Source organism: Cebus imitator, unplaced genomic scaffold (assembly GCF_001604975.1).
Source record: "Cebus imitator isolate Cc_AM_T3 unplaced genomic scaffold, Cebus_imitator-1.0 Scaffold85, whole genome shotgun sequence".
NCBI lineage: Eukaryota > Metazoa > Chordata > Mammalia > Primates > Cebidae > Cebus > Cebus imitator.
This window is the reverse complement of record NW_016107400.1, coordinates 7,258,190-7,272,002: the sequence shown is the minus strand read 5'-3', so window position 1 is coordinate 7,272,002 and position 13,813 is coordinate 7,258,190. Positions and strand designations below refer to the sequence as shown.

Below are 13,813 nucleotides of genomic sequence, written 5' to 3'. Positions count from 1 at the left end.
GAAATTATTGTTATAAAAAATACCATTTTAAATTATATTATTATAGATATATTTGATAAAAGCCATAGTAATTACCCTAATATTGAAGCCACACCAAACATTAACCTTTCCCCAGAAAGTCAGGGAGTCTCAATATACCACTAAGTGCTTTGCTAAATTTTAGAGCACTAGTGAAATATAAAATAATGGAGGCTCATCTTTTACTCTATGGATCAAAATTTAAATTAAAACAAAAAACAAAAAAACAAAAAACATTTTTGATGGAAAGACAATGCCAAACAACCAGTCAACTGGCTAACAACACTTCATGTGTTTTTGGGAAAATTCTTATTAAAATTTGAGAGTAGAAAAACAAGTCTTATCAGAGGGAAGTTAGCATACGAACACTTTTAGGCATTAGAAATGTCATGTCAAACAATAAGATGCATAATCTTCTGATGCCAAAGAGTTGGCACAAAGTTTCTTTTATATGTTGAAAGCTTTCCCCCTACCCCCCAACTCTCCTGGTCTCTTTCACAATTTACTTCCAATGGAAACTAAGTTTCAGAACATTGAAACAATGACCAGATAATCGAAATTCAAAGTAGGCCAGGTGTGGCTGGCTCACACCTGTAATCCCAGCACTCTGGGAGGCAGAAGACGGGAGGATGCTTGAGGCCAGGAGTTTGTGAGGTCAGCCTGGCCAACATGGAGAAACCTCGTCTCTGCAAAAAAACACAGCAAAACAAAACAAAGTATACAGTGTTGTTCTTCTAAGCCTTATGACATAAAGGACATATGCTACACAACAACTTTGGAAAAACTCCATGTTGCTTCAAAACAATGGTCAACCTCATTCAATATTCTGTCATCTACAGAGAATGGCCCCATGGAGACACCCAAGGTGTATCTGCCCCTCAGAATCAAACTTAATGCATTGAAGGAATGAAAGTAGTGTTATAGAAACCAAGAGCTCTTCACGGAATAGGAAGAAACAGAACTAAGAGTTCCACTTCTTTAAAACAGGTTTTTGTGGGCTGGTGTGGAGGCCTAGTACATTACTCAAATTATTAAAAAGAATTTTCCAGGTGGGGTCAGTCATTTTAATTGTCTGCACTGTCCAAAACAATTGCCACTAGCCACCTGTCGCTACTGACCACTGACTGAAATGTGGCTAGTCTGAAGTGAGATGAGCAAAACGCACATCAGATTTCTAATATTTGATATTTTAAAAAGAACACAAAATGCCTCATTAATATTTTATACTGACAACATGTCAAAATAGCAACATTTTAGCTATATTAGGTTATATAAAATATGTTAAAATTAATCTTGACTGGTTCTTTTTACTTTGAAATGATCAGATCATTTTAACCCTCCGGGTCTCAGTTTCCTAATTTCTCCAATGGACAAAATAACTGTCCTGCTTATCTTTCAGAGTTGTTATGAGGGTCAAATAATAAAATGTGAAAGATATATTTCAGAAAAACTATACAACAGTATTTCAAATGTGAAGTATCACTGTAAATCCTCTCACACAGATAATTAAAAGATTCTGGCCAATCTAGAATCAAAATTATTTCCATTTTTAATATATTATTATTTTAAAAAATCTGAGCTATGGTTCCACGAGCAATGATCACAACCATCTCCTTCATTAGTAAAGACAGCAGCGCAGTGGCAGAGCACAGCACCCCACCTCCTTTACTGCCAGGCTCTGCACTGCTTGTCCCAACGCCATGGTCCTGAAGCACACTCAGTGGTTAAGACCTCAGAATCTCAGGCCTGACTGCCTGCCTGGTTCTGCCACTTACACTGTGTGACCCTGCCACTTAAATGTGTTAACTTCTCTAAAGCTTAGTTTCCTCAACTATAGAACTGTGGCAAAAACACCCGCCTCAGAGTTGTAAGGTTAAAGGGATTTAACTCATATAAAGCACTTAGGACAAGGCCTGACTTATAGAAAGCATTCAGCAGACATCAGCTGCTGCTGTGGCAGCAGTGGCTGCTATCTTCAGCCCCATCTGCTCATGCTTTCTTTGGCTCAGTCCTGGCTCTCACATTTGGAAATAAGCTGACTCTACACTCGTCCCGTTTCCAGGTCTTGATTTTCTTTTTCTAATCATCCACAATGTCTTAACTGTGCCACGTATTATAACCTAATATTAAGAATAAAGAATTAATCTAGTTCAATTCACTGATTTTAAATGAGATACCTAGTGCTCAGAGAGCTTTCCTATGACTTAGTAATGAGCGCTCTGTCTAGAATCCAGGTCTGTTGACTAAAACGAGTCTTATAAAAGAGGGAAAGAGAAGTGTAAGGCATAAGGAGGGGCAAGATTGTCAGAGAACACCTAACTGCCCTCGACAAGTGCACAACTCAGGCCTGGTCATGTTACCACCAAGGTTATCAAGAAAATTTACTAATTAAACTGCTGAATATGATCCTCAAAAATGGCAATAACGCTGTAAGCTCTCTATAACCTAGATCTCATTTAAACTTGAATTTAATATATTTAAGTCAATAACACCTATAAAAATCCCTCCAGCTCTTAACACAGTAACAGCAAAAAGCCCATGGATGTGGAAACATTCTCCTCGGCCCTCAACCATTATATGCTTTCCAGGAACTACAATTACATGCTTAAAGTAAAGGTTACACTAAACTATCCCTCTATAATTAACCTATTTCTCAACCTCCTTTTTCCTCCTCCTTACATTTCCCTTAAGACCTCTTCGAGAAATTTCTTCTAAAAACAGAACCTGGAAAGAAATCCATGGTAACCTACTGCTACTATTGTCACCCCCCCACTTTTTTTTTTAAGTATGGAAACTACATTTCCATGCTGGATCAAATCATTTTCTAAGCCTGAGAATCAGAAAATAATAGACCTGGTCCTTAGATACGAAACAGAAAAGATTGTTATAGATAATCTTTTATGAAAAGGCTTTTCAAAAAATTTTAAAAACGAAAGTCATCTAGTCATCTGTCTCCATATTGATTGGAAATGTACTAGGGCTGAAATATAAAAATTGCCCTGTTTTTAATGTGAAAAAGCTCTTTAAAGAATTAAGTATTTAAATTAATATTTAAATGACAGAATAATAAAAACTATCATACTGGAAATATTGTTGTAAGCCTTGTTGGTGTCTGTTTTTATAGGAAGTTGTATTATCTGGCTTTTTATTCAAAATAGAAAATAACCCATGGTGTGAATTTTTAAAAAAACCACAGTGGCTATTGGGGACTATTAAATCTATGCATTTTCTGTATTCATGGCATAAGAACCTATTTTATACCCTATTATAAAAATTATTGTGATACATTATTTCCCAATTTTAAAGTTCACCTTTATAAATGATTTAAAAAAATAAAGCAAAGTGTAAGATAATGTTCTGCATGAAAACGATAAAGTCATGGCACAGGGTTTCGGCAAAGCACCAGCTGGAGGAGACAGATTTCAATTATATTCCTGGTTCTGTAACCATGATGAAACCAAGGTCAAACAATTCATTCTGATGCTTAGGTTCCTTATATTAAAAATGAACAAATTTATTAGAACAGATAATATCTGGTCTTTTTCAAAAATAAGAAAATATAAATTACATAAAACAGACTTTTTACTGTGTGAGTTTATGCTGCAACAATTATACAAATGGGCCTGCCACCTGGCTCATGTAGCTATCTGCCTGGATACACCTGCTGGTTCCTACTAGAGACAAAAGGCAAGTTCCAGAAAACCTGTCTTAAAAACTCTGTGACTCACAATTCTTCATATGGGCTGTAAGTGTGCCATTTGGGGGTTTTCTTTTCTTTTCAAGAGCTATTGGTAACACTCTATGGAAATACCAGCTGTCCTCACTTCATCAACAGGTTGTATTCAAATTCAGTTGTAAGCTGGTTATTTGAAACTTGGAGAACAGTCCAATTTACAGTAGCAACCTAGCCTGCTAAACATATCATTTTATAAGTGAGAGAGCATGGAATTTGTTATCAGAGGTATTAAACCTTCCTTTATATTGTGTTCAGTGGGCAGATACTGTGATGTGTCTATGAGACATACAGGAATACCCTGTCAGCACTGAAGATCTGGCAAAAGAAGGAAAAATTACTTATATCCCTAAGCCTCTGATGATGGTTCTAGTAAAGGACATAGTTGAGGTGAGAGACTGGAATCATGGGGTGAGATAGGGATGAAGCAGGCAACAGTATGAAAAGCTGTCACTTCAGATTTGGGGACAAGTCAAATGGCATAATGATCACCATTTATGTGTTAGAGGCTTATTTATAAGGTACCTACACATAGGTGATCACCTATATTGACTTGGTGATTTAGAGATTTGACTATACAAAAACGTAAAGAGGTACTTTAACAATTAGAGCCATTATTGTGTATGTTACAATTTTAAAATTATATTCACAAAAATACAGTATTTAAAAGTGTCATTCAAGTGACCCTCTCTTTCTTAAAATTTCTCAGTAAATAGAATAAATTCCAATCAGATACACTTATATATTGTCTTAGGCCTCTTCTCTAGCCATTTCACATACATTCGCACTTATCAGCTAATTCTTGAACTCCTTAGACACAGGGATCAACAGCACCTAATTCAACACTCAGATGCTTGCCAAACTATTGAATCTACATAAAGTATACCCAAGCATCCTTTTCAGTAAACCTCTTAAGTTTCTTAGAAGCCCTTTTCATTGGCAAATGGCACTTCACATCATGGAACAAAGTCTGATAAGCCTTTACCCCAACATCCGACTTACAGAAGACACAACTCTCTCATAAGAAATTCTGAGCAATGACCGACCAGACTGCAAAGACTGTCCAAAATAAACAGCCTCTGACAGAGGCCCAAGGCATCGGTCAATTCCAAACCACATGAGAAGTCTACCAAAACCCTGACTGTGGCATAAACCTATGCATCCCTTCCCAGGCACCCCTGAGAACAACCAAAAGGCAGGTAGGTGGCTAGGGCCACATCATCTCCTCTCATCTCACACTTAATTTTCCTCCCCTAATGCTTGCTGATGACACCGCTAGGCTCAGGACATGTAGAACTGAATTATTTATCATTTCCCCTTTCCTTGTATCCCCGAGTGAGATTAACTATTCTCAAATGTAGTCACTCATCTGGAACCTGCAAGTCAAATCTAAGTTGACTCTCCCTCTATATCCTTTAAACAAATTTTGTGGATTACTTTAGTAGTCCCTTCACCAGTATTTCAGACTCTGGTATCTACCCCTTGTAATCCAATTCCACAATTTTTCTTTTTTTGGAGACGGAGTTTCTCTCTTGTTACCCAGGCTGGAGTGCAATGGCGCGATCTCGGCTCATCACAATCTCCGCCTCCTGGGTTCAGGCAATTCTCCTGCCTCAGCCTCCTGAGTAGCTGGGACTACAGGCACGCGCCACCCTGCCCAGCTAATTTTGTGTAGAATTCCACAATTTTTCAAGGTAAACATACTAAAATACAAACTTTTATGTGTCATTCTATTAAAACATTTTCAGATTTTTCCCCGAAGCCTTCAGAAAACCTACTAACCTTTCCTAGCTCAACTCTTCAGAGTTCTACCCTTGGTTCCCTCCTTTTCCCTCAAGCAAAATCCATCTTTTAACACAGACAGGCTAAAATTTATTTCTGAGTTTTCACTGTTTGGAATCCTTTTCTATTCTGCTCCTTATTCACCTGAATAATTTCTACTCTAAGGAAATTTCTCTGTCCCTCTGCCCCATCTCAGGCTGAGTCACGCACCTTTCTCTGCACTGCAACAGTTCCCCATAAATGCCTCACCTGCCATAGTTTTATAGCCTGTGTTTTCCCCCTACTAAATAATATGGACATAAGTATCTTGCTATAGTCTATATCCAGTTCCTAACACACACCTGGCTCAAAAGGGGCATATATTAGAAATTAAAATAATTTTTCATTAGAATTGAGAATTGAAACAGTAATTTCACTAGGTTTTTTAGAACATTTTAATGTCTTGAAACCTTGACATAGATGAGTGCCCAATTTAACTATTATCGACTTTTAGTATTAACAATTTGGAAAATTTTTAATTACAGATATATTTTTTATTTTTATTTATTTTTTTTTTTTTGAGACGGAGTTTCGCTCTTGTTACCCAGGCTGGAGTGCAATGGCGCGATCTCGGCTCACCGCAACCTCCGCCTCCTGGGTTCAGGCAATTCTCCTGCCTCAGCCTCCTGAGTAGCTGGGATTACAGGCATGCGCCAACATGCCCAGCTGATTTTTTGTAGTTTTAGTAGAGACGGGGTTTCACCATGTTGACCAGGATGGTCTCGATCTCTTGACCTCGTGATCCACCCGCCTCGGCCTCCCAAAGTGCTGGGATTACAGGCTTGAGCCACCGCGCCCGGCATATTTTTTATTTTTTACTTTGCATTTAGTTATAGCTTCTTATACTACATTAGCTAGTTTAGAATTATCTTGCAATAAACAACGTCCTAGGTTTAAGGCTAATATACACTGAAAACTTCAAAAATCAGCCCAGGTACTAAATAAAAAGGGGAAAAGGAACTGACACTTTACTTCCTGTTATGTTTATTTGGATTTCCCTTAATATTCTATTACTACAGTACACATAATAACATCATCTCACTTAATTCAAACCTCATTTAACAAAACACAAGGAAACTAAGGCCCAGAGAGGCGAAATAAAATTTAAGGCCACACCATTCTATGTGTTATGTGGGAGAATGAGATTTTAAATCCTCTCAACATGGCTGAAATTCCACGCTCTTCTCACTTATAAAATGATATGTTATGAAACACCCAGGAACAGCTATTTGAAAGATAAACATCTATAAAATGTACTTACCTTTGAAAAACTATTGACAAGATTAAACAACTATGCATTAAATTGTACAAATTCAGCAAGTTACTTCATATGCATATTCAAAGACATTAAATATTAATGAATCTCCATTGAAACCAAAACATTAAATCAAATAATTTTCTTTTTAATTCTATGTTTAAACTGCTTAATATAAATAGTTTATACACATACTACCTTCTTTTGAGCAGCTTCCTTCTTTTTCTTGTCGTCTTTTTTCTTTTTCTTTTCTTCCATCAACTGTTCTTCTTCTTGCACTAAATCCCTGAACCACACAGTTGCAATTAACTTTCCCAAAATGTATGAAGAGATAAAAATAATGCTGCATACAGGTTCATTTTCACTTTTTCACTCTTATCAGAAGACATGGCAAATTATTCTTTTATCATTCGTTAAAATAAAACACAACTTGCAACCTACCTCTAACTGTATAGCCACTATATGGTACAATATACTTTAATACAGGTACTACAGCTTTTATCTTAATATCAAAGAAGACAACCTAAAATTAGCAAATTTTACACTGGAAAACAAGCAATTTCTTCCAATCCTAGAATGTAAATATCATCATTTAAGCTGGAGTTACCCTACTACTGGCCCCAATTATCAATTAGTAGCGAATGGCAATGCCTGAGAGCACCCCACAATCCTCTCCCAGCTAGGTTTCTGGGAGCTACCTTTAGTTTTCCTTGCTCTAAAAGCTTTGTAAATATTTTTAGAACATAACTTATTAAATAGGTGACTTGTATTTCAGCATTACAAGTTCATATTCTATAAACATACCAAAGTATTCTATCAATTCTTGGGAAACAATAATGTATTATTGTTTGTTTGTTTTGAGATGGAATCTTGCTCTATTGCCCAGGCTAGAGTACAGGGGTGCGATCTCCGCCTCCCAGGTTCAAGTGATTCTCCTGCCTCAGCCTCCTGAGTAGCTGGGATTACAGGCACCCACCACCATGCTTGGCTAATTTTTGTATTTTTAGGAGAGATGTGGTTTCAACAAGCTAGCCAGGCTGGTCTCAAACTCCTGACCTCAAGTGATCTGCCCGCCTCAGCCTCCCAAGGTGTTGGGGTTGCAGGCATGAGGATTGGGATTGCAGGTTGTCCCACCACATATGGCCTAAAAATGTATTCTTTAAAGAAGTTTGTTTAAATTTGTTAAATCTCAAATGGTTAAAGTTGTCAACAGAACCTCTGGTTCAGGATTTCAAAGTGACAGACTGGGCAGATGTGCTTCAGCAAACAGGTTATTACCTTTCAGGAAAAAAAGGTTATTACTTTTTTATTCCATTCAGAGCTGATGAATAAACAGGAGCAAAAACTGCCTCACCTAAGCATAAACACAGGAGAAGTCTAAAATGGATGTTTTAGGTACCATCCTTTCTGGTGGAGCTCTAGAGAGCGTCCCAGAAGACCAGAGCAGGAGAGCATGAGGCAAAAAGACAGACAAAGGAATAGAAAAGCCATAGCTACTCAAACCCTCTCACCTACTTCCCATCCAGATGCGGATGAGGCCAAGGTAGTAACTGCTTCTGAATGCAGCCTAAAGCCAAACAATACTCTCTAAAGAAACAAAACTTTCCACAGGAGTCTGATAAGTTCTTGAAAGGGTCATGCTGTCCCAGAACAAAACCCTCTTATTGGAGGCTGCTGCCACTCCCTCCATCACAGTGTAAAGTAAAGCCTGCAAATCAACACTCTACACATAGATCAGCCTTCCCATTCAGGGAAGGAATCTACTGGGGAAAGAAACCTACGCAAAGGTGGAAGAAGCTCACTCCTACAGTCATCACCGTAAAGTCTAGACCCTAAGCCTTCATTCATAATGCCAACAATCAAAATCACCAGTTACCTAAAGAAAAGCACCACACACAATGAAAATACCTAACTCTGCCCTGAGGAAACTTTCCAGAGGGGACACTAAGAATACTGGGCAGACATGGAGAGGTTTGGAGATACGAACTAGACATTTGAGAAACTGCACATCATTTATCAAGGCTGCAGTGCATATGGAAGTAGGGAAGATAAAAGGAGAAAGAGGCAAGTGCCTAAGAAACTGGAAGGGTTTGCTATGGATGGACTGCAATGAGATTAAACAAAATTTAAGTTGGCTTTGCTGATGGAAGAGAATGAGAGGAGACGCAGACAGAAACTGAAAAATGAATGATATTATGCACAACTGATGAAAACTTAGTGAAGTTAAGTATAGGACTACTAAAATCAGCTAAGAGGATAACTGGAAGAACACTATGGTAACTGCTGCCATATTTCACTGCCATTTTTGTTACAAGCAGAAGTGTCATGTGGCTAATGGAGTAACATAACAGATTTCTGCCAACTGTGGCCATGACTCACTCTCTTTTGAATTCTGTGTGCGGGAGGTAGTAGGACTGAACAAGCTCACTCACACTACAATCCAGGGGAAGTCAGGGAGCAAGACAGCCACAGCATATGAGAGCAGCAGGGTAAATTCAGTAAACAACATCAACTAGCTTACACCACTGGCATGTTACCTACCCTGACACATGCAGAATTCAAGATTAAAAGCTGATTACTAGCTCAAAATACTTAATCTTCTTCAGCCTCTGTTTCATGGAAGAAACAAACAAAAACTGGGGATAAATGACCATACGTTAATATCATAGCATTTTTATAAGAATTAGGAGTGCTTACTTAGTACAAAGCTTATCTAGGAGGCACTCAATCATCTAGTCATGAATCCAACTCACCAATCCTTAGTGGCACCCAAAAGGCTTGTCTTTACCCTACCTGTGTCAAAATATTATAGGTGCTTATCTTTCAGAAACATCTAGCACCTTCAGCATTTGTTCTTCATGTTCTGCTGTGAATTACAGACATGCCCTTTTCTGATCTTCTGTGTCACTATAATTTTACTCCATGTAATGGTCTCTCATTAACTGGAATATTTTCTCCTTTCTCAAACTTCATTTTAAAGACTCTCTGATGAGACAACTACCAAGCGTTTTCCTGACCAAAATATCCCCCTTAGTACCTAAAAGATGTACACATTCCTTCTCAAGGAAATATCAGAATACCAGCCGAAACTATAAGCAGAGAGGGGAATAAGTTCTGTTCTTCAACACCATCATCACAGCCAACCCATCATGCTTTTCCCACATCTCCTCCTTTGGAAAGTCAATTGAAAAAAAAAAAAACAACCAAAAAAATCTGTACCCAAACACATCAGCTTCCAGGAGTTAAATGTTAATAGAGATTCATTTAAGACATTTGACTATATCATTTACCACAACTATCAAGAGGAAAAAGGCCTGATGGATTTGAAAGGCCTAAGTGGGCCACCCTGTTTGATGCATGTGGCACCAAGACCAACACTCCAGTTAGCAATCATCCATGCCCTGAAGGCTACTTTGCAGGATACCTCATATCTGTAAGTTCTGTGAATCTATCTCCTTGCTCTGCAAAAACCAGACTCCCCTTTTATCAGCGTTTGACTTATGTCCTGCATCTCATGTATAAAGCCTTTGTGGTGGCCTATAAAAATCAATGCCACTGAGGAAACTTTCTAGGAAGATGGAAATGTTTTCTAACTTGATTGGAGTGGTAGTTACATGGGTGAATACATTTGTCAAGTCATTCACCAGTACACTCAATGTTTGAATTTTACTGTGTGTAAGTTGTGTTTTAAAGTTGACATACATTGACTACAGGAAATGCAATGTTTGGATCTGAAAAACAAACAGATCAAGATTAGGATGGTATATTCCACACAACGAATCAAGCTAAGCTTCAAATTTTGCCTATATCTTCCAGTACCCACTACAAATGATTTACCTGTACGGTTCAAGAATGTGTTTCTGGCTAGGTATGGTGGCTCAGGCCTGTAATCCCAGCACTCTGGGAGGACAGGAGTTTGAGAACAGAAGAGGCAACATAGTGAGAGTCTGTCTCTATTTAAAGGGCCTATCATGGCAGCAGGGTACACCTCAGGGTTAGAATGCCCCTCTTACTCTTGTGCTTCCTGACACTTGATGTTCAACTTTTCCTACATTCTCAATCTGAATATCATTAAAATTAATCCCTTCTGAAGAGTACTCTTGTACACTGCTATTGGAAGTATGTATGGACTAGCACTAAGCTTCTGGTGAGCAATTTGGAAATATCTATTCGCAATGAATTTTTAAATGCCACAACCTTATGATTAATCAATTCAAATTTAAGTCTCTGAAAAAGGAAACTACACAAAGACAGACACTGCAGCATTAAAATCATAACCAAAAACCAATCTATAGGGAAAAGTTAAATCATACTGTATTCACATCATGGAATACTACACAGTAATTTAAAAGTGGGGGGAAGGTAGATTTCTAGTGTACAAAACCAGCTCCCAATAGAAACCTCAGGCACTGAACTTCTCATTTACTTATTTATAGACAGACAGTCTCACTCTGTTGTCCCAGGCTGGAGGGAGGTGGTGCTGGTCTCAAACTCCCGGGCTCAAGCAATCCTGCTACCTAGGTCTATCAAAGCACTGGAATTACAAGGGTGGACCACTGCACCCAGTCAAGAAACATGATTTTCTTGTAGGAAAAAAATTTCTACAATTTTGTAGGAACAACTGAACACATCTGAAATAAGAAAACAAGCAAACATCTGGTACAGGTTGTAAACAAGTTTAGTAAAATAAGACATGTTTAAGAGCTGTTATAACTGTGGAAGGCTTCATGGAGCAGTAAGAAGTTGAGCTGGCTTGTGAAAAAGAGGCAAAATTTTTTAGGAGCACAGAAAGGTATGAGCATGAGCAAAGTATGGAGACTTGTCAGCATGACAATTCCAGGGATGAGCATTGGAATTGAAAAAGGGAGGGAAAATGTTGGGTAAGAATAGGCAATAAATCAGCAAAACAGGGTGAGAAGACCATTGCAAAAAATCTAAGTGAACGTGTAGCTCCTCAAACTACCATGGCAGCAGTGAAAAAAGAAAGGAAAGAATACATCTGAGATCATTCAAGATAGCATAACAATTAGCTGGGGGTGATGGTGCATACCTGCAGTCTCAACTGCACGGAAGGCTGAGGCCTGAGAATCAAGTGAGCCTAGGAGCTGAAGGCTGCAGTGAGCTATGACTGTGCCACTGCACACCACCCTGAACAACGAAGGGAGAAATGACAATAACAGGACAAGGGGTTAGGTGTCTATTTTGCTTTAGGAAACAGAAAACAGGAAGCAACTTTCTAGAGGGCCCAACTAGCCTATCAGTCAGCAACACACCACAAGCCAGCTCATCCTCACATAGATGCCAGCTGTATGTTACAAGCTAGAAATAAAAATACACTTCACATCTTCTGCCAAAAAACATTCTGTTCCCCTACTTTCTCCCTTGCAGATCCCACCTTCTATTTTCTTCCAGTCTTCCTCTTTCCCCATTTGATTACCACCCCCCTATTCCTTTTCTCATTTTTATCCTCCTACCTAAATTAATCACCAACACCAGTCTAGCACTACACAATAGGAAGTCACTGGTAACCTTCAAAATTATAGAATTCACCAGACAGTAAAGATGAAAGCTGAACTGCAGCAAAAATAGGTAAGGATGTGAGATGGAGATTTGGATCAGTTTTTCCAAAAGCTTCAGCAGTAAAATGAAGAAGACAGGATAAAACAAAGTTTTGTAGATTGTTTTAAAATAAGGATGACTAACACTTACCTGGAAGTGGAAAGGGATTATCATATGGAAGGGTAGAGAACATGCTAGAGGCTACTTACAATAACTGATAATTACCTACAAATACAGAAATAGTTAAATAAAATGGATACATTTATAAAATGGAATATTATGCAGCTGTGAAACTAAGGTTTCCTCTACATCCTGATGTGAAAGGATCAGGAAGGCATAAAGGTAACTGGAAAAACAACTAAACAAAATCTAAGCCTCAGTGTGGGAAGGATCTTTTTGTGTTGGGAGGGATATGAATATACATATTTACATGTCCTTGTAGGTGTATAAAGAAATTCTGGAGGTACATACACAAATTAATAAAAATATGTATTTGTGACAGAGTATGAACAGACAAGAGGACAACAAACAGGGTGGCAGCAATGCTGTACATTTTTTAAGTCAGCTCTAGCTGGCATGTCTTCCCCTTAGGAAGGAAAGAGAATAGCATACAAACAGGTAGCAATAAGGATTCAGATGACAGTATGAATCTCTTCAAAAAGTGGGAAGTTGAACTTGAAAGGGGCTTCCACTAGCACCATAATTTGAGCAATAAGTTATGCTAATAAAAAAGTATAAACCACTGAATAAAATAAGAATCCATACTGATATGAATCAGTGAGTGAGTGAGTGAATGGGGAGAAGTACCAAATCTTACAGCAAAATGTCAACTAATGCAGAAAGAATGGTAGACTTTAAAACTCATTATTTGGCCCTATTGGTTAAGGCAAGCACATTGATGAGAAACAAGACATTTACATACTCTCAATGCATCTCCCAACAACAGTGTTATTAATTACAAGAGGAAAAATACTAATTTTACAGTGATGAAACCTGACAGAGACCACGTTACCCAAGCAGTTGAAGTTAACCATCACCAATAATGGGGTAAAAGGACATCATGCATCTCCTGACATTATGTACTGAGAATAACACATAAGTTCTGTACTATTCCTGCCAAAAATGCATAACCTGATCAGGTCATAAGGAAATATCAGACAAATATAGACTGAGGGACATTCTATAAAGTAACTAGCCTGTATTCTTTAAAAGTATCAAGGTCCAAGAGGACGCCGTGGCTCACGCCTATAATCCCAGCACTTTGGGAGGCCGAAGCAGGCAGATCATGAGGTCAGGAGTTCAAGACCAGTATGATCAACATGGTGAAACCCTGTCTCTACTAAAAATACAAAAATTAGCCAGGCATGGTGGTGAGCACGTGTAGTCCCAGCTACTCAGGAGGCTGAGGCAGGAGAATTGCTTGAACC

General features: G+C 38.3%; 1 protein-coding gene across 10 annotated transcripts in view; it reads right to left on the bottom strand.

The window, feature by feature from the left end:
- Window positions 1-13,813, bottom strand: part of TNRC6A (trinucleotide repeat containing adaptor 6A) — a 221,366-nt gene that overhangs the window by 70,900 nt on the left and 136,653 nt on the right. For all 10 annotated transcript variants that reach the window (XM_037740596.1, XM_037740592.1, XM_037740593.1 and 7 more), the window contains one exon: window positions 7,026-7,113. In XM_037740596.1, the coding sequence (XP_037596524.1) occupies window positions 7,026-7,113 (88 nt within the window). The remainder of the gene's footprint in view (window positions 1-7,025; window positions 7,114-13,813) is intronic.